This window comes from Epinephelus fuscoguttatus, linkage group LG15 (genome assembly GCF_011397635.1).
Source record: "Epinephelus fuscoguttatus linkage group LG15, E.fuscoguttatus.final_Chr_v1".
Taxonomy (NCBI): domain Eukaryota; kingdom Metazoa; phylum Chordata; class Actinopteri; order Perciformes; family Serranidae; genus Epinephelus; species Epinephelus fuscoguttatus.
The window spans coordinates 15823544-15845142 of NC_064766.1; the positions used below are offsets into that span (position 1 = coordinate 15823544).

General features: G+C 39.5%; 1 protein-coding gene across 1 annotated transcript; it reads left to right on the plus strand.

The window, feature by feature from the left end:
- The first annotated feature begins 810 nt into the window (after positions 1 to 810).
- On the plus strand, positions 811 to 21595 carry gipc2 (GIPC PDZ domain containing family, member 2). The gene is made up of 6 exons (XM_049597555.1): positions 811 to 1436; positions 15648 to 15833; positions 17567 to 17747; positions 18711 to 18820; positions 19281 to 19362; positions 20244 to 21595. The coding sequence occupies exons 1-6, from the start codon at positions 1161 to 1163 to the stop codon at positions 20393 to 20395; spliced, it is 987 nt and encodes a 328-aa protein (XP_049453512.1). The 5' UTR covers positions 811 to 1160; the 3' UTR covers positions 20396 to 21595.
- Positions 21596 to 21599: the final 4 nt, after the last annotated feature.

Genomic DNA, 21599 nt, shown 5'->3' on the forward strand with positions numbered 1-21599 from the left:
AAAAGTAGCTAAATCTACCAAATAAATGTAGTAGTGTAAAAAAAATTGCCTCCAAAATGTAAAGTAGCATAAAATGAAAATAAGTAAAGTACAAATACCTCAAAATTGTACAGTACGGTGGTGGAAGAAGTACTCGGATACTTCACTCAACTAAAAAATTAAATATGACAGTCTAAAAATACTCCATGACATGTAAAACTCCAGGATTCAAATTTTACTTGAATAAAAGTACATAAGCACTATCAGCAAAATGTACCCATTGCGCAGAAAGGCTCCTTTCAAAGGGTTATATTGTTTTAGAATATTATATATTTGTGTTTTTATCACTAAAAATACATGTCAGAGCATTTTAATGTTGTAGTTCATCAATGTGGAGCCAGTTGTAGATACTTTTTGTACACTACTGGGTAGATTATAGTACTGCATAAGCATAGCATACGTTTTTTAACGTACAAATTAACTGATATCTACAAGTGTAAAATGAAAGTAGTGAGGTAAAAAGTACAATATTTGCCTCAAAAATGTAGTAATGTAGAAAGAGCCTATAAAGTGGGATACAATGAAGTACAAGTATGTCAAAATTGTACTTAAATACAGTGTTTGAGTAAATGTACTCAGTCACCTTCCACTACTAGTGTGCATGTATAATTCAGGCCACTTTAACCTATAGTAACTTGCAGTACGTGTTTTAAAAAATACCTGAGTAATTGTTTTACAGTGATCCCCTGTGATGGGGTGCAGGTGCACTGGGACTGAGCCCGGCTCGGTCCCAGTGCGCCTGCGTCCCGCGGCACGCTGATAGACAAACAGAGTAGCTATTGTTAGCCGAGCAGCAGCCAGCAGGTTGTGTCAGAGTTTATCCCACACTCACCGCCACCTACCTGTTGAATATTCACACCATTTATTCACCCAGCGAGTGCCGAGCCACTGTCGAAGAACACATCTAAGCTGTGGGACAGGTGAGGAAAAGGAAAAGTGTGTCGCGGAAGGAAGGAAGAAAGGAAGGAAGGCATTTAGGAAAGCTCGGAGTAAAGAAGGAAGTAAATAAGGACAACACGACCGTTGGGCTTGGAACTCAACAGGTTAGCTACTTCAATGTTCTAGCAGCGGCTCGGACTTTACACTTCCAACGTCGAGAAACAAACAAATAACAGCAAAAGATGCCATTGGGACCATGGAGGAAGAAAAACAGGTCGACGAAGGAGCATTTGGTGGAAAACGAGGAGGTCGGCGGCGGACACGCAGGTGCCGGGAGCTTGTCTAAATCCGCCGTGAACGGAGCGGGGCTGCCGCCTCCACCTGCCAACCTGCGGCCCAAACTGGTGTTCCACACGCAGCTGGCTCACGGAAGCCCCACCGGCAGGATCGAGGGATTCTCCAATGTCAAGGAGTTGTATGCAAAAATAGCAGAAGCGTTTAATATAAGCCCACCTGAGGTAAGAACTCACCTGTGGTTAAAGGAGGGAAAAAAGTCATGTGGGTGATTTAGTGTTCAACTCAAAGTATCCACACAGACACTTGTTTCTACTCATGTACAGTACTTTACTTGAGTATTTCCATTTTACACTACTTTATACTTTACATTTTATAGGAAAATATTATATTTTCACCTCACTACATTTATTTGACATGTGTTGCAACTAGTTTCTTTTCATTTTAAGGTAATGACACTATGATAAATTTATAAAATACAATCCAAATGGGACAAGGGGCTCTGGCAGCTTTTAGTTGGGGCCCCTTGACCCTATTTCAGATGTGACAGTTCCACACAATCCAACATTTGCCCTTTAAACCTCACATATACATACAAGTGTTTGAGGCCTGATGAGATCAAGTTATCACTCATTAAAGGACACTAAGATTACAAAAAAGTCAAAATAATGAGTGCAACTTTATGTAGCTCAACTTGATTTTCTTCTTCCCTACCCTAAAAAAATTGAATTTCCCCTCGGGGATTAATAAAGTATATAAAATTTAAAAAAAATTAAAATTATTAATCACATCACGACCCCACAGACTAAATATCTCTGAATAAAAGACCCAGCTGTAGGTCTATGTTATTAAAACTAGCTCTACCTTGACCAGCCACAACAGTAAAATTTTACTCACTCATTGATTTATTAGTGTCATTAATCTAATAAAGATGCATGATATTAAATCAGGTACAGGAGACATTTTTCTGCAAAATGACTACTTCTATACATACATTTTTACCGATTATACTTAAATACTTGTACATGAGTACATTTTTAAATACTTTTACTTATAATGGAGTATTTAAAATTGCGGTATTGCTCTTTACGTAGAATCTTTAATACTTCTTTTACCAGTGCGATGATGAATGAGTAGTTGCAGTAAAGGCCTGGGTAAACAGTTTTCTAAGTGGCTTTTCTAAGAGATTAGCCCCGTGGTGGCCATTAAAAGTCAACTTTGATTGTCTCGAGTCAAAGCAAGCTGGTGTTTGTAAAGGCACGCCCTGCCAGCCTGCACACCTTCAACCCCACAAGTACTGAGATAGATTGGTGTCTTATCTACGTTATGAGGTCACTGGATACCTGACAAATTATCCCTATTTTTAGATACAGTTGTTCACTCAGCATCGGATTCCAATAGGAAGCAAAAGCTACGTGTAGACTGTGGAGGTCCCGAAAACAAAAGCAGGTTCTGTGTCCTCCTGTAAGCCCAGACGGCTTAAGCTCTTCTTTTCAAAGGAAAGTGTGAGTGGCATGTTTGGCTTTTGTCAGCCTGAAATATGACTAGATAGGCTAGCAGGGCAGCCTGTTATCAGCCTGGAGACGTGAACTTCCTTCCCCCGCTTGAAATGAAGAGATACAGTCACTTCATTCAACGAGTGCAATAATTGGAAAGGAATTTGTCCCAGTGGCATTGATACACAATGTATTACACAATCACTTAACAATGTACATGATTCTGGCCACAGTCTTTCTGATTTGATGGTACAAAATATCTGTAATGAGGCTCAAAATCTGCAGGGTTTTTTTTTTCTGAATGGGATACCAGGCATTTTTCTATTTGTTCCATCATGTTTATCAGTATACCTCATTAAAGCCTTTCTGCATCTGTCTAGACTTGTTAGTACAGAAACTGCCTCGAGATGTGTTCTTTAGTAACAGCAAGCACTGTACTACACAGGAGCTAAAGAGATTTGGGATTTTAGCTGATTTTAGCAGCTTGTGTTGGAGGAACAGATTCAAACCTCCATGTCTGCATGCACTGCCTTGCTAAAGTGTCTTTGAGCAAGACATCAAAATTGTACCAGCTCTCGGAGTACTGTTCTGTAACTGTTCTGGACCTTTGACCTGTCTGTAAAGGGGGACAAATGAGGATCTACTGTACTTGGATCAGTAAAGAAACACATTTATTTTTGTAGTTGCCACATAAAGGGAAAAAAAGTTCCTTGCTGAAATAATGCCTCAAAGCTTGCCAAGCATTGCATGTGTCCAGACCTTTGAATCCACCCACTCCACCGAGGCAGTGCCAAGCAGGTAGCGGAAGAAAATAACAACCCAAATTTCAACATCTCACTCTGTCCTGTTAAGTGGTTATGTCACATTGGCATTCTTTGATGTAGAAAGTATGTGTGCCATTGAGGATGTTGGCTTATTCAGAACTGGGGCATAGATAGCCACACAAAGACAGATGCAGACAGACATGCGGATGGAGTATGAGTTGTTGGACTCCACAGTTTTTACCACAGGAAGTCCCTCACGTCCGGCTCAGTGGGCATCGCCTCAAATCTAACTAGATAACTTGTCCCAGCCAAAGCCAGAGGCGTCCCACAGGACCCAGGGGAGCAGCTCTGCCCAGGGCCGCCTCCCTCCATAAACACCACCAAACCCCTCTCACATGTGACTCTGCTGCCCATTGTGACCGGACATGACCTGATATCAGCACTGACAGATCAAAGTCTTGTTACTTCCCAACGGAAGTCTAATTTTTAATGAATACCTGTAAGTAGGGCTGGACACTGGTGACGATATGATATCCCTCAAATGTGCTACCCAAATGTACTTTTTTCTCATTGCACTGTGAGGTGTTTCTGGTATTTCGCCTACTCAATTTATATACATGAAGGCAGACTAAATGTTAGAAACACCTCTCTCAGCACAAACGCCAGGCTCCAAATGACCCCCAAGTTTAACTGACACCAAAAACAAAAACTGAACCTTATAAATGTCATAAAGACGGGATTTACTGCAGGCATTTATGAGACAGCATTAGCGAAGTGTTATTAGTGTACAAAACACAGCTTTAAAGAGATTAAGTTAGAAGTTTAATTTCTTATCGATACTTAATTCAAAGTTTAAGTTTTTCTTGTTCGAGGATTTGAAGATATTAACTTGGACTCTGGGAAACTGCAATAGGCATTTTGCTATTGATATGGAGCTATCAATAATTTATCAGTTGAGAAAATAACCTGCAGGTTAATTGATAATGCAGTAATTGTAAATTGCTGCTGGATAGTGTTTCAGTTGTCATTTTCATTTAGCTGAATATGCCAAAGTTTTCACTGCATTGGTGTTTAATGTTGTAACACAAGAAGCAGCTGAACATTAACTTTCCCTAATTACAAGTTGCACATTTATGAAATACCTGACAAATAAATTAATAATAAACAAGGCTAATAATCTGGCCAAGCATTTGATGCCAACTTTACTTTATGATACCTGATAGTTTTTGATACTCGATGCTAAGGATACATGTCTGGCTCAGTATTGAGGGTAAGGAGGAAGTGTTGATGTTCCAGTGCTCGCCATGTTATTCATTACAAAACTGTCAAATGCAGTCTGCACTCAAAATTTCGCACTGAGCATCAGACATATGTTGAATGTGCCATCTGCTCTAGCTCTGGTACAGACTTGAATCTGTATGGCTTTAATATTGTAAGTAGCTATCCTTTAGATATATTTACATATTAACACATCTTAAAAACAGCTGGAAATAAAATGAAATTACATATGAAGCAGAGATAATGCTTTTATTTTGGCACATCACAGAGAAGATATAGTCTAAAATGGCTTCAGTTTTTTCTTTCACATTTGTAAACATGTCAGTAAAATTGCATATCCAGTTAAGACAGGTGTTTTGAGTTATCATTGTAAGTTTAAGTAATATGTGCTTATTTAATTTTCTCCTGATTTTCTGGTATAATTTTCTTCAGAATGTCAGAATAGCAGTAACAACTTTCTTCTTACGAAAAAGGTGATTGAAACATTTTCTCTCAGGCTTTACACCACAGCACTTACAGGTTGCTTAATTCAAACACCAATGTCAATTCTGCAGCGTTCAGATTAAAATGTAGTAAATATAGTGATATAAACTGACAACAGTTGCCTTAAAGCAAGTGGTTCCCAACTGGTGGGTTGTGGTCCGAAAGTGGGTCGCAGGCCCATTCTGAATGGACCGCAAGTGACTCGCAAATATGTCAAGTTTGTAAAAAAAACACAAAAATCACTTAATCATTTATTTTTAAGTACAGAAAATTTGCAGTGCAGAGCTTTTAGTATGAGGTGCTGTTTTGTGCTGTAGAGTGAGTGACTAACCCACAGCTTCTTGCCAGAGACAGCTCAACAACATGGCCAAACACAAGTATGATACTGAATATATTAAATCATGGGACCTAGAACTAATGACTAAGGAGAAATCTGGACCCTGTGGCTGGACCAGCTGGGAACCAGGTATATGATGCAGGAATTGCGGCTGTTGTTTGTAAACACAACATTCAAACTTGGCCCCTCCCCCCTACACTGCTTGTATGCACACTGCAAGTTGTTAATGTAAGAATGTTACACTTGTTATAATAGAGAGGCAATAGTTAGCATACTTACTAAGCTAACCGCTGGCACCTACCTGTCAAACAGAAAACACTCATGTCGCTCTGCATCTTCATCCTCTTCTTCAGTGCTTGCCAGCGATAGTGAGAGCGAAAGCCAACCCCAGATTCATGCTCTTATTGGAACGAGCTTTGTCTGCTTGAAGTTTTGCCCCACTGTATTCACGTATTGTCCGTGCTGTGTCTGCGATTTTTGTAGCGTCCTCTTGGATTTGTGCTGCTACTTGTCTGACACCTGGTTGCTACCATTTAATAAAGTCCCGACCTCACCTGTGTGCTGTTATTGGCTGGAGGCTACACGCACAGAAAGTCCCGAACACAGCAAAATAAAAAGGAAATACAGGCAGAGGTCAGGGTCCTAGCAAATAAATACACCACCACTTTTCTAGTGGGTCACATTTGATGATTGAGACGTATAACTTTTGTGTGATCTAGATATTGTTTTTCGTTTATAGAAAATCCTGCATAGTATACCTTTAATAATAATGGAAAATAATCTACTCTTAATATCTAAAATACCTGCTGTGAAAACACAAATCATTAACACCCATTGAGGAAGTGCTTAATTTCAATGTAGTGTAACACTAAAGTAAACTGGAGGACAAAATAGTCACACACGGAGCCACCCAGAAACCATTTGTCTGTGGTTGTTTGGAAACCAGTGGCTCTGAGGTTACGCGAGGGATTGGCTGATGCTGATATGAATTATGTAATAAACAATGGCATTGTCTTCGTTGTGCTCATGGCCTCTAGTAGGTGACACATTTCTTTCCAAACAGACATCACATTGCATTAAAGCATGTCTGGTTTGACTGTGAGCAGCTATTGTTGTGCCTTTAATGAGACATTAGTTCTTATGTTGCACTAAAGCTCTGTCAGTTTTTTAAAGAAGCAGAAGTGATTGAAAGGAATTTGTCTGAGTGAAATGACATCTCAAATAGCAAATACACTAAAAGTAAAGGTGTTACAGAGCAGATGTTATGTAAACTCACTTCAGTTTCTGTGTTATCTCAGCCAGCAAGACATGAATGTACTGTTGTAGTGTTTAGATGAGGAATTATCTTTTTATGTGTTCAGGTCAAAGTCTGGTTATAGGCCCTATAGCTGTAGAGTTTGAGGTGTGGCTCTCACTGTGAATTTGCTTCTCGTCCACCTGCTGACCAGAAACACAGCCATTTGCCTACAGTTTGAATATTTATGCTGCAGTCATGCATCACAGAACCACACATCTTGCTTTTGTTTTGCAGATTTGAAGGTGGCTGTACTTCCAAGTCTGCAGCCAGACATTATTAGGTGGGATTAGGTGAAACAATCTCATTTGATGGAGCTTGAGTCTGCTGTTTGTGTAAGCTGAGCTCCTGCAATCACTTATAGATGTTGTACATAGCGCATACTTTGGATGACCTGATAAATGGATTGATGTGTAGATTTATCTATTCTTTTGTATGTAGAGAATGCTAAGTGAGCTTTTGTTGTTGACCATGAAATGAGCATAAGCACTTGCTCTGACACCTAATCTACCTTTATTAAGCTTATAATGGCCATTTTTTATAAAAACTTTCAGAGAAATCTGAAATCTAAAGCATATCACTGAGGCTGTAATTGGTAAAGGTGTTGAACTGGACTGTATTATATTCAAATGTGTTGCAATGATCTTCCCCCTCATGTCTGTATATGTGTGTGATCAAAACATCTGACACACCTCTCAATATAATGTTCAACACCACTGCAACCTACAACCTTAATAATAAACATATACTGTAGGTAAATTATCATCATCATATGATTAATTATCATCTATGTAAGTATGTAGAATATACAGCTGAGCTAAAATATGGGATTTCATCATATTTCATTGGTGTAACTACTGTAAAAAAGTGGCCACCTAGTGTGTATCACAACATACCAAATATATGCAAAATGACATAATAATCAGTGTAATGAAATTTGTTTTTGCTGTTAAGCATTACATCGGACACAACTCTTCACACATGATAAATAACAAGAACTTCATATTGGGAGTTCAGAATGAAAATGTGTGTAGAATGTTTAATTAGGATGATTTTGTATAACACAATGTGTCCATATCATCACAGTATGACTCCAAAGTAAGTCAATATATGATAGCATCTATCTATTTGTATATCTCTATACAGTCTTTGTTTTCAGACAGGATCCATAAAGTAGTGTTTTCTTTTCTTTTATATCAGACAGGATAAGGTTTGTTTTTACCTTGACATGTTTCAACGGGTGTCTTCCTGGAAGAAACATGTCAAGGTAAAAACAAACCTTATCTTGTCTGACATAAAAGAAAAGAAAAACACTAATTTAACACTTAGACAGAAAGAACTTCTATGGATTAGGATTCATAAAGGCTTGTAGTGGCTTCACAACTACAAACCTTTTGATGTTTTTATTAAGTGCTGCAACCAACCATTTTTTATTATTATCAAGAAATCTGTCAATTGGGCTGTATGTTTTGTATGTTTACTTGTTTGGTTAAACCCTCCATTTTGAGAAACTGGAACCAGTGAATGCTCATCTCAGCAGCTCAAACAAGTTTCAAAAGTCTGCTAGAAACCAAATGGTAAGAAAAATATCAGTTAAGTATAGTGATGTGCAGAATATGAGCTAAAACATGCAAACCAATGTAAATTATCAGTGGGATTATTTTATTGTATTAGACAAGAAAGCTGGTGTTTTCCCCTCTTGTGTAAACCAATATTTTGTTTTGATGTTCACTATAATCTTAAATGTCTTTTTGACCAGTTAAAACCACTGTTATTTCCTCACATAGTAAACAAGCCCAGTTATATTGTATTCGTAGCTAATAACACGTTCTGAAATTATCCTGCAACATGATTCCAGTGAAGATGTGGTTACTGGTAATTGTGCTTCATTACACATGTGACAAGCAAATGAGCACCACTGTGAGAAACAAGTGTGAAGCTAACGAGGAGAGTGTGTGTGTGTGTGTCGGTGTGTGTGAGGCTGCAGAAACAGACCCCAGGTGTGTGTGCTCACCACTGACTGGACTGGATGTGGTTTTATGGCGATTGAAGTGGTTGTTTACCGGCAGCGATGCAGAGGAAAGTGTTGCTAGGGCAGCTGAGCCCACAGAACAACAACGGCAGGTTTATTCAGAGGCAAGTTCAGGTTTCCATCAGTCTCTCTGAGGATTGATGTGGTGGCGAAGACAAAACAACCACAGATAAAACCCAATATTTGTTATCATCTGTCTGGGACAGGTGTAGTGATGTATTAGAGAGAGACAGTCTGACCTCTGGTTACCACACAGCCCACTCTCCCTCCCTTTGTAGCTGTAAATAGTCTCTAACAGAGCTGCAGTAGCTGCATTGTTTCATCAACACATTCAGTAATCAGTTGTTTAATTCAAATGGATTTCAGTGTTTTCTTTAAGCTTCCAGAGAGGTGTTATTGAAAGCAAGATTACCCGTTAAACCAGGCTTACTTCTGTCATTCTGGTTAATTTTCAGGAAATTCTGTTCGATAAACCTGCTGAACCAGTATTACAACCAATCTGACAGTTTTCTTTTCAGTTTCTCCTCTGTACTGTTATCACCACAAGTCAATCCATCACTTTTTGACAAAAGCTATTTTGACTGTACTGTAACACCTGTATTCACCCTCTGTCTGAAACACTCTGTTTTAGTGCATGTCTCTGTAAATCCCCCCCCCCCCCCCCTCGAAAAAGCCCAGTGTTCTGATTGATCAGCATTTCTGGGTCTTCTGTATCTTGGCGTCATTGCACCATCATTAGCTGGGGAATTACTGTAACAGAGTATAGTGGCACTTTCTACCGGTAAAAATCATCAAGAAAATCTTCTAAACCCCAAATTTCCCATAACCAAACCTGTTCTGGCAGTTATGTGATCCGACATTAGGCAGACATTAACTACGCTGGCACCCAAGATTACATAGTTCCCAGATGTTAGCATGTAGCTACATGTAGCAGTGTATGTAATGTAAATTTTGCAGTAGCATGCCTGGATCCTTAGATCCCTGACTATAGCCTAATAGTTAGTATCATTTTCACAATTAATAAATAAAAGTAAAGAATCAGACACCCAGAAATCTGTCTATTAAAAACACATTAAGAAGCAGAGAACCATATGAAGGTATTTAAACAGTATTTAGTTGAGTCACACACAAATCCTAAAGTGTCACATTTTTATAGAATGTTTATCTTATTATTCTACTGTAAAATAAATGACCTAGCTGTCGTCCTATTTGATGCCTTAAAGTTGTTTATACAGTAGGAGCGCTATATGACATTCAAAACATTGATATAGCAGCAGACAAATATTTGCTATGTAAAGAATGGTGGAGTAATGACATCCTGAGCAGAGAATGAAGTCACCTTCCCTCTGACGCAAGACGGTCCTTAGACGGTCTAGGTGCATGTGCAAGTTGGTGCACGTGAGTCCCTGTGAATCCCTGTGAGTGTTTATTTCACTGGCTACCTACTTTCTCATATGATGGTTACTGCTGTCCCAACCCATTGTAGCAGAACAGCGTAGTTGCAAAGTGTAGCACCCACCCTCTGTTTCCCCCCTCATGTTAACACTGTTAGCTATATCAGCACTGTTGCCAATAGCCCCTTTAACACTGCCAGATTTTCCGCGAATGTTGCTGCGAGCGTTTAGACACACAGAGGTGGAAGGGCACGTTGATCCGAGGTGCCAATTTTCTGCCTCGTAGGGTAGTCATATTGGCGGAACCCTTTTAGTTTAAACAGACCAAGACGTCCTTCCGCAACAGGAGGGGCTGTTGAAGACTTATGGGAGAAGCTGTTGATGATGCCGCACGTGCGAGCCACAGGCAGTGGATAAACAGGAAACAGCTGATAGCAGGAATTAGCAAGCAGCTAGTAGCAAGAGGGAAACGCAAACCTGAGACACTGTAAAGATGAGCAACTGAGGAGACAAGGAATAGCGCACCCTCCTTGCCCTCGCAAACGAAGAGGCCATTAACCGTCAGATGACAGAGGCGGTGAGGAACGAGAGAGAATCGGCATCTGACTACCGCCACCTGACTAGCCGCGGCTTCCCTCCCACGTCACTGTTTACGTCAGACGCTGTGCTACATGTTTTGTTACTTGCTCACGCCCCCCATTGCCCCGAAAAAGGCGCATTCTGTATAAACAAAAGTAGGTAGGTGGCAATTTTCCGCCACGATTTTGTTTTTATACTGCCAATGCTGAAAAAAGACTGATAGGGCTTTCCTGCAAATTTGCACAATTCCTATCTAAAAAGGGCTATTGTTAGCACTGTTCACACTGTTAGCACAGTTATCTGCTTGCTGTTGGCTCAGTCCCCTCCATGTTGAGAGCTGTGTTCAGGGACTCCCAGCTCAGACACTGAATCATAGATATGCTCTGAATGTTGTGCACAGCTCTGAATGATCATGTAATATCTATTCCTTTTATTTTCAGAAATTATACAAAGAAACTTACCTTATTGCAATGGTTTTGCTTGCTTTTGCTGCAGTATTTTACTCTTCATATTATATTCAGTATGTGTGAACGTCACAGTTTAGTCCTCACATGTTCATTTTGTATTGCTGTGAAATGATGTGATTAGTGCTGGAAAACTAGGATCACAGTTGCCCTGGCTTTATGAAAGAGATCAATATTGGTTGAGTTCGCCAGACTCACTCAGACGTGCTTTTCATCGTGAGCTCTGCTTCTCTGAGCCACCTTTATGAGACAAACCCTCAGCTGTCATTCTGAGGAATCTCACATCCGCAGTCAGGTAAATGATTACACCGGCTTAAATGCTGATGGATGTGATATCCTGTTGAAAACACAGCCACACTACAATACACACAGCTGACATCAGCATTCCCTGCTAACTAACTACTAAAAATCATGCGACACAGAAATAACAGTAGACGAGGACAGGAAAGGAGAAGAACATGAGTCCACTGGTTACACATGAGTAATTCCCCTCTGAAAGTATGGTACCCTCTGTTTAATCTCTCTAACCCTCTTTCCTGCCATTAAAAGATCTGTTGAAGAGGCTGTTAATGGACAGACGCTCAGTTACCAAAGAAACAGGTTTCCCAAGTCCACACTGTTTTAATGCAGGTCATAACTCAGAGAGAGATACAATTAAAGGCGGTACTTATCCTACCTTTCTTCAAACACAGGTGGGAGAAGTGATCTGTTTGGAGAATACATGTGGGCGGAGATTTGTAACATTCATTAGATGTACTTTTACTTTTATGTTATTGCACAATATCTGTTTGACAAATCTCTTTCATTCTGTTGAATTGCAATTTATTTTTAGAGCTGGGGGACTGGTTGCCCACACTAAAGGGGAACAAAACTGCAGCACAAAGGTTACTTCTTTTTCAGCACAGTCATTAGATGAATAGTTGTGTTGTAGTGCACACTGGTACAGTCAAAAGGAATAACTTAAGATTAAAACGCAGCCTCTCCTTTGGGTTGTAAGTAGCGATGCAACTAACAAATGAATTCACCATTATTATGCAACGTTATGATGATTATTTTGTGATTAGTAGATTAATGAAATGTCAGAAAATCATGGAAATGTCCATTACAATTCCCTAGAGCCTTAGATAACATCTTCAGAGTTTAATTTTGACAAACATTTGAGAAGCTGAAAGTGGTTAAAATTGCTGATGATCATAGGCGTGGATTTTGGGGGTTTCATATTTGCAATGTGGAAACAAAACCTACACCCTTGCTGGTGATTAATTGTCTTGAATCGTTAATCAATCCACTAATTGTTTCAGCGGCAAGATGTTGAGATCAAAACTTTAGTTACAAAGTAATGAGTGCTGTCTTAAAAACTAGTAAATATCTCAGAGTATCCAATATCCAACAGGAAATGGTTTAGCAGAGGTGGTAAGCATTGGCTACAAAATACACTCACATTACAACACAGTTTCAACATGTAAAAGCACATATTGTATTCAAGTTAAAGTACAAAAGTGCTCATTATGCTGAGCGTTATATATGTATTCATGTGTAAAAATCATTTTAATGTAGGATGTCAAAGTGAAGATAAATATACTGTTGTGCATTGTATATTTTGTAAGCTTATTTTTATTTTATTTTTTTAATTGAACCTTAATTTAACCAGGAAGTCTCACTGAGTTTGAAAATCTCCTTTACACGAGAGACCTCGCTAAGGTAGCAGCCAAACAAAACACATTTTAAATGCAACAAATACAACATATAATACAAAAATTCCACAATAAAACAATAACTATTCAAACATAGTGGCCTCTGAAGAAAAACAAGCACATGTCTCTGTCACCACATTCTGTATGATGCCCTTAAATTCATCAATGGATATAAGTGTTTCTAATTTTAGATCTTTTTGAAGATTGTTCTGTTAAAACCTGGGGTAGGCCTACATTAAAAGCAACCATTTGGAGGAGTGTAGCTGTTAACTACCAGAGCTGTAACATATATATCATGTATTGCAGCATCTTCATTTTCGAAGTAACTACTGACTTTGGATATCAAATACATGTATTGGTGTAATGTAGTGGAGTATTAAGTAATATAAAATTTGAGTAAATGTTCAGTTACATTGCACCACTGCGCTCTGATGAGTGACAGTGCGGCAAACGTGTGATGTGATTAATCCAACTGTCACCCTCTGAGCTGAATCAGACAGATCCTGACACATCTCATCTCATTAGCAAAGTAGGCACTAAAAGACACTGTAAATGCCTCATATATCAAACATGTGGCCTCTGCTGTGTGACGCAGCTCCACTGCTTGTTTTCCCTGAATCTTACGAGTAAAAATTTGAATTGAAAATATAGGTGGGGAAAAGAAAATAGAGCAATAGAGCAACAAGACCAACACAGAAAAAACAAACCATAAGTGTTCAAGGCTGAGACAGCACACTCAACCAATATGTAATATAATCAATGGCTCAATTATCTTTTTTTAATACTGTTAACAACAGTGTGTTTGGTCTTAGTCTTGATTGTAAATTTACAGGTTGGGTGTGTCTCTACGACAAAGGGAAAATATTTGCATATTCATTGATTCTGTATTTTGCAATGAAGGAGCTTTTAAGAATTATTAACTAGGTAATTTAACATTGTATGGAAAAAATATATCGGACACAAACTACTATTCAAAAAATGATTACTGTATGCCATAAAAATGTAATGTGAGGGTACTTTTAGTTTCATGCATGGCTCGATGCCTTTTTTATATCTTATATTGTGTGATTCCTCTCCATTCTATTTTTACTCCTCTTTTGAAAGCGTTGACCCATGAGTAGCTCTGTCTGGGGTGATGGTGAACAGATTGCACTGCCTCTCCTAACACTTGCCCTCTCCCATGTGGTTATCAAGGTTCTGGTTAGTGTGGCGCAGGCTGTGGGAGGTGTAGTATCTGCCGTCGTGAGTAAGGTCGTCCGAGGAGAGGCAGTCACTCTGCAGTGTGTGTGACACTGCATCTTAGCTATACCCGGCGGTGCGAGCACGCTGTGGCTGTCAGCTCAGCGGGAGGAGAGGCAGTGCTGAGAGCTGCTTAATGTAGTCAGCAGCCTTGGTAACCGGGTGTAGGCGTCCGCTGCTGTTCCTCCCACTCACTCTTGGGTAATGCCCTGGCCTGGGAGGGGAGAGGCAGGCTCTGTTATGGAAAAGAGCCATCAATTCATCTACAGTACACCCCTCCCTTGCCTCAAACATGGCTTCCTCTCCTCCTCCATACTCCCATTCTCTTTTTGCCCTCATCCTTCAGTGGCCTCCCTCCATTATAATCCCATTCTTTTATTGTCTGGTAACCCAAGGCAACGCACGAGGCCATGTCGGCTAATGTGTGTGTGAACAGCGCCTGTTGGTACACAGGAAGAAAAAAAAAGCCCAAACAAGGCAGGCCTCGCTGCCAGAGGCTGATTGGTGCACAAAGGTCATCCTCCTGATGAACCAGTACGAATCAGTTCCTTTCTGCCATGCAACCCGGAAGTCAGACACTAAATCCTGGCTCGGTATTTCACAAAGCCCCACTATAAGCTGATTCCACAAAAGAAGTTGCATAAAGGCATAACTGATATGATTTATCTGAGTAAATAGATATAATAGATGTTATTAATAGCTTCTGTCTAGGTGAGTTACAGCGCAATAAATGATTCACATCCACCAGCCTCCTCCTGGGTTTCACTGTCCAGTCTCTGTTTAAAGTGCTGTTAAATCAGGCCACTCATGTATCGTGTTCCTGGTGCTCACATTTCCCTCGCTCTGTCCTGCCAAGACGTGGCAACCGCAAGGTGTGAATCCAGATTTAAGCATTTCTGGCACAGGAAGGAAAGGTCATTTTCCCCCTGTTTGCTTCATCACAGGCTCAGGATTTCAAACAGACACACAGCACACACTGATGACACTGTGGGGTAGAGCAGGGCATAGCTGCATAACTTGGCTGCTGCATTAAAGACGGAGCTCTCTGATGAGTCCTGTATTTAGCATACGGAGGCAGTGCTCTGTCATCTACACTCAGACACTCTTATTTATAATCTGGCTCCGTTTTCAGACTGTGACTAAAACAGGAATGTTTTTTTATATGTTATATAAAAGATGTAAATGTTTCTGGGGCTTTTCTTCACAGAGGGGCCTCTTCTTCTTTTTTTTGTAAAATTACAAATGATGAATAGTCTGTTTCGGTGCATGTTAAAAGTCAAAGTAGTTTTTAAAACCACTTTTAGCTCAGTTTTATCTAATATGTGTAATGTTTTGAGTCTTGTAATGTACTATATCTGTGTACTTTGGTCTGTGTGTACAGATTCTGTTCTGCACCCTCAACACCCACAAGATTGACATGGACAAACTGCTGGGGGGGCAGATTGGACTGGAGGATTTTATTTTCGCCCACATCAAAGGGATCAAGAAAGAGGTGGAAGTTTATAAATCTGAAGATGCTCTGGGCCTCACCATCACGGACAACGGAGCGGGATATGCATTCATAAAGGTAAGAAGAAGCTCACCAACATCGACCTTTATTTCACCTGCAAGTAATGTAACATACTCACTCAGGCACACAATGAGAAAAGGGAATTATTGAAATGAATTAAACGTAAAGAAGAGGAACTTATGTTGTGTACCTGTTCGTTAGTGGCTGTCTCAACATTTGCTCATTCCAGTGTCAGAAATTAAGCAGGGCTAGGATTAAACAGTAAACTGTGTTGATTGGTTTAAACTAAAAAAAATCAATAATAAGTCTGCCTTTTTTTCCAGACAAAGTTATGTATAAAAAAATCAGGTCAAGACATTTAGTTTATGTTTCTCATGTGTGGATGCAACAACCATTTTTTTTGTGAATCTATTGATTAGTTTTTCAGTTTAAAAAAATAAAGCATGAAGACCACGGGTAATTAATTTACGTTTCTATAAGTCTTAGTGATACAAGAACACTTATTATAAACTTATAAAACTAATAAATGTTAGATGCTTTTAGATGGAAAATAACCCAAATGATAGCTCATTATGAAAGTTGTCATTTATTAATCATCTGTTGTTTAACTAATCAAATAATCATCTAATTCTTTATCATCTAGAGATTTACTCCCATATAAAACCAATGTTATTCAAGTAAAGTAGTAAATGAAATGCACATTTGTCACACACACTCAATATACAGCTGTTTTCATTTTTTAAACGTATATATTTTACTTGTTATTAAAAAAGGGCATATTTTTAATTTTGAATTTCCATTTTGAATTTGTTAGTCTTTTTTCTTTTCTCCTACTGTGTTTATTGGGACAGTAATGCATCAAAATACCAATGCAGTTTCTTATCTGGATTGGCAAAGTGAAATATTAAAACAGACAACTGATTCCTGCTTCAGAGGAACTTTCTGGTCACAACTTTACAAATTTGCTTTCTTAGCGGAAATCACAATTCAGCTTATGCCTCTGTTGATGCAGACACTGTAATGAGCTTATGTGGTCTCAGTCATCTCACTCCAGCATAACAAAGTGCTCACATGTGCCATCATGTGATGCCCAAACAGCACTGCAGCCAATTAACCTGACTGACTGTGACACTTAAGCCTTGGGGTTTGATGTCTGAAACTTAACTATCTAAACTTCTTTAACAACTTGTAGACTCTTAACAACATGAACAGTCCAGCCTCATGCAGCTTGTCTCTCACATCTGGACTGTTTTACACCTTCTGATGTGGAAAACTGTTGACTACAGAGGTTTATGGAACTAAATGTAGGTCAGGAAGCATTTACCAGACCTGCCTGTAGCTCAAGGTAACAGAGGAAATTAATTAAAACGAACAGGTTCCCTGTAAAATATTTTATCTTCCTGAGCAGAAAAAGACCAGGAGAATATTATTCAAAATAATAAAAGCAGTGAAGATGCTCCTAAGCAGGTAGAGCAGATATATTTGCATCACAAATGTTTGTTTTCTCTTTTTTTTTTAAACCTTTTGAAGTCTCATACAGAAATAAGCTTTCCATGGAAGCATTTTTTAATAAGTCAAGTGGTTGTGCATCAGTGGGCCCATAAAAAAGAGAAATTTCTGGTATTACATTATGAAAGAGGGAACTCAGGAGACTCCTGAAGCATTGCAGCAGGATATTTTTACCCACACTCTTGGTTTGTTTGTGCTCTTGTCTTTTGTTTTTTTGTCCTGTGGAGTGTCATGAATATATAATATAATTGCTTTTGTCACTGATTTCTTCTGTATGGCAGCGTATCAAAGAGGGCAGTGTCGTGGACGGGGTGAAGGTGATCTGTGTGGGCGACCATGTAGAGTGCATTAATGGACATAACATCGTCGGGACGCGGCATTATGAGGTCGCCCGCATGCTCAAAGAGCTGCCCAGAGACAAGTCCTTCACCCTCAAACTGGTGGAGCCGATGAAGGCCTTTGGTGAGTGAGACACAAAATGCAGAAAAGGTGCAGACACATCCGCATGAACACAAGTGACCCACATGGTTTAAGACAGGAGATTCACCCGCAGGATTCAGACACATCTGGACAGGATCTTGTGCTGCCGTGTTTCCCAGTATGAGATCATTTGTGCATTTGCAGGCTCATATAGGATGTTTTTGTGTCTCGGTGACTATTGGAAACAACAATTTTTGAAACTGATGCAGTATTTAGCGAGCGGACTGCAGCTGGCAGCTGCAAAATGGGCTGCAATGTGACCACTCAGGGCACCCTCACTGTACCGCCACTAAAAGTGTTTTGTTTTTTTCCACTAACCACCTCAGATTGTTATTATAAGTGACAGTGTTAAAGAAAGGATTCCTGCAGATAGACCTTTATTTTAAAGAGTAAGGTCCTTTTTGTTCAACCAGAAACCGCTTTGAAATGCCATCGCCAAAGCCACCAGACTCTATTTAAACAGTCATATGAGCGTGTATAGAGCCAGCATATTTTCATATCTAACAGGGTAAAATAAGGGTTTATTTCAATGAAACCACAGATGGTGATTGTTGGAACAGTGGAGAGACAAACCAAGATGGTTTTTGTGAATCTAGTGTGTTTAGTGATGGTGAGCCCAGGTCTGTAGGGAAGATGTATCTCTGTAGGGATCCTTTTAGACACTTAGATTTTTCATTAACAGGCAAAACAAGCACTGTTAGTAGATGTAAACTGACAGTGCGCACATGCCCCGAGTGATTACATTACAGCCTGTTTGTCAGCTGCCTTCAGCACCCCTCTCGATCAGTACTGGATTTTGAAAATTGTTGTTCCCATTAGTTACTTGGATACAAAAACATGGAAAACTAGCGTCCAGGTTTAAACATACCAAAATTACCCTTCAACTTCAGCAATGGGACAGTTTGCCAGATAATTGTGTAATATTGTTTCTCTTCGTGTTGACAGAAATGCTTGAGCCCAGGTCAAAGGGTGCCAAACCTACCGACAACAAGATCGGCACAGGAAGGGGGACTCTGAGACTTCGCTCCAAGGGCCCAGCTACTGTAGAGGAGGAGGTAAGTTTCTTTAGGTAATCCTGCTGAGACTCAAGTGTCACAACTCAAGCATGCGAGTGTTATGGATGTCCTACTCTGGGAAAGAGGACTTTTTCCCCATCTTTGGACATGAAGCTGTTGGCACTTGTTACAGATTCGTCTTGTGAGGACTGCCTGGAAATCGTCCCTTTTTGCTGCCGATATATTCTTAAAGGCTTTTCTCTGTTGAAGATACCCACATAGAAACAAACAAAAGATGGCACATACTCATCCCTACATTCTCATGTAATCTACATGTACTGTTTGTCCCCCCTCATCGATATAATCTGGAATAATAAACCAAAGTCAGGCTGATCTCCTGATCATATTTAGATGAAAATACACATCATCCTGTCAAGTGCTGTGCACAAACATTACAGCAATAAAACACAGTAAAACTGAGAAGGGAATAATTAAAACTGACTTGTTTGTTGTTTCCTAGCCAACTGAATTTGAGGAGAAGGCAGTAAAAAAAGTGGACGACCTCCTTGAGAGCTACATGGGCATCAGAGACACTGAACTTGGTGAGTATAAATATTCACGAGCCAATATCAAACCGTGCAATACTAATGTATGCTGTTCATTCTTACTGAGAGGTCGAAGATGATTTGCCTCTGCGTTTTGTCATACTTAATGGGACAGTTCAACCCAAAATCATAAATAAATGCATATTTTTCCTCTTAGCTGTAGTGCTGTGTATCAGCCTAGATTGTTTTGGTGTGAGTTGCTGAGTGTTGGAGATATCGGCTGCAGGGATGTCTGCCTTCTCTTGAATATAATGGAACTAGATGGCACTCACTTTTTACCGGACTACACTGGCCAACTAATTTTCATGTCAGAGGTCTGAAAGAAAGCAGCTGATACCTTGCGAAATAATTTGTCTTGTGAGTGGCCTCATTATGTTCATTTAGAGTCGATAAGATAAAATAAGCCTTTATTGATTCCCAGAGGTGAAAGTCAGGTAGATGATTAGATTGGTTAATTAGGCCTCGATTATCTCTCTCTGTGACTTCAGTCTGTATGTTACTCCATGATTTAGTCACATAGTGTTCTCTACAGAAAAAACAAAATATTTTATCATGCCACTCAACTGTTCTTTGAAGGCTAGAGCAGTGGCCATTGCAGTGTGTAGAAATACTGGATTTAAACACTGGTTTCAACCCTGGAAAGCATTTTTTAAAATTCAGGGCAGACAGTAGACATCCGTGAAATCATGAATATAACTTTGAAGATTCAACCCCCAGCTGAATTACACCTTAAAAATGTTTTTGTATAGGGAACGCTGTTACCAAATTTTAGACTTAGTTGAAATTAATTTAGGAAGTAGAAAAATCTCTCACTCTGAGAAAGTCAGGATGTGAGCATATTTATGAAAAGTTCTTCAGTCAAGCTCTTGTGTCTCCAGCTGCTACGATGGTCGAGGTCGGCCGTGACAAGAAGAATCCTGATGAATTTGCCATGGCGTTAGACGAAACCCTTGGAGACTTCGCCTTTCCTGATGAATTCGTCTTTGACGTCTGGGGGGCCATCGGAGACGCCAAGCAGGGAAGATTTTAAGTTTTGCTCCTGCCTCCCCTCAAACACACACACACACACACACACACACACATACTCACACTCCCTCCTTCCCCAGCACACTTCTTAATATCCTCAGAAGCAAACTGGACAAACTTTAACCAGCACAAACGGGGGGGTGGACAAAGTGTAATTGTGTAGAAGTGAAACTAGTGTGTCATCTTGTAGAGATATCCATGAAATGCAGTTTTCAACACTGAACCTTGCCTCTTGCATGATGAAGACTTGGTGATTGATTCCAGATGTTTAAGTCTTTTGCACACACCCCCACCCCCTGAGAGACATCACTCTTAAAAGCTCATAATGTTGCTCTTCTTGTCAGAGCAGCAAATGTAGTCATCAGTGGTCTATTACACTGGTTATGAAATGGTATGTGCACATTTTAAATCCTAAAACAATCCCTCAGTTTTAATCACACATTACAGCTGTGTCATTTTTAATAAACAGATGTATCACACAGCTTTTTATAGACTTTTTTATATGTGAAAATGTTGCTGATTTTATAGCAGCAGCTGTGTAATTAGTGTAATTATAGTAATAATAGCAATATTTCTCTCTAAAGCAACCTTTATCTCCCTCCCATCTTTTGAAATGACCTCACAGTGAAGAAATGTCAGCGTTCTTTTACTTTGTAATTTTCTTACAACTCTTCTCTGTGCCCTTAAACACACCTTAGCTTGAGCCCTTTGTCCACCTGTCAAGAGACTGAGCAATACAGATAACAGAGGATTTATCTTTAAATGCCTTTAGCCATGTTTGACGATACATTCCACCAACATTCCTTATGTTTCTCATGTTGTTTTAGTCTGTCAGCATTGTTAACACGTCATGAAATGAGGCTTATTTAGAGTTGCATGCTTATTTTTTTTTTCCTGTATTTATTTTATCATGAAAAATCAAATGCTGTAAGACATTTTTACACTGAGACATGGCTCTGTATGAAAGAGTGTTCTTTCCTAAATAAGCCATTGTGAAGGCCATGTCTGGAATGGGATCAAATTGCAATCCGATGTCTTAAATAAATGCACTTGCATTAATGTAACTGCACTATTTAAAATCACTGTCAGACTGAATTTAAATAGTGACTTGATTAGTGTCATCCACTGATGTTAACTGTTATTGTTTGACAAACCATAAGGGATCACTATTGTTGGATAGACAATAAAATTTGATATACTGTTATCAC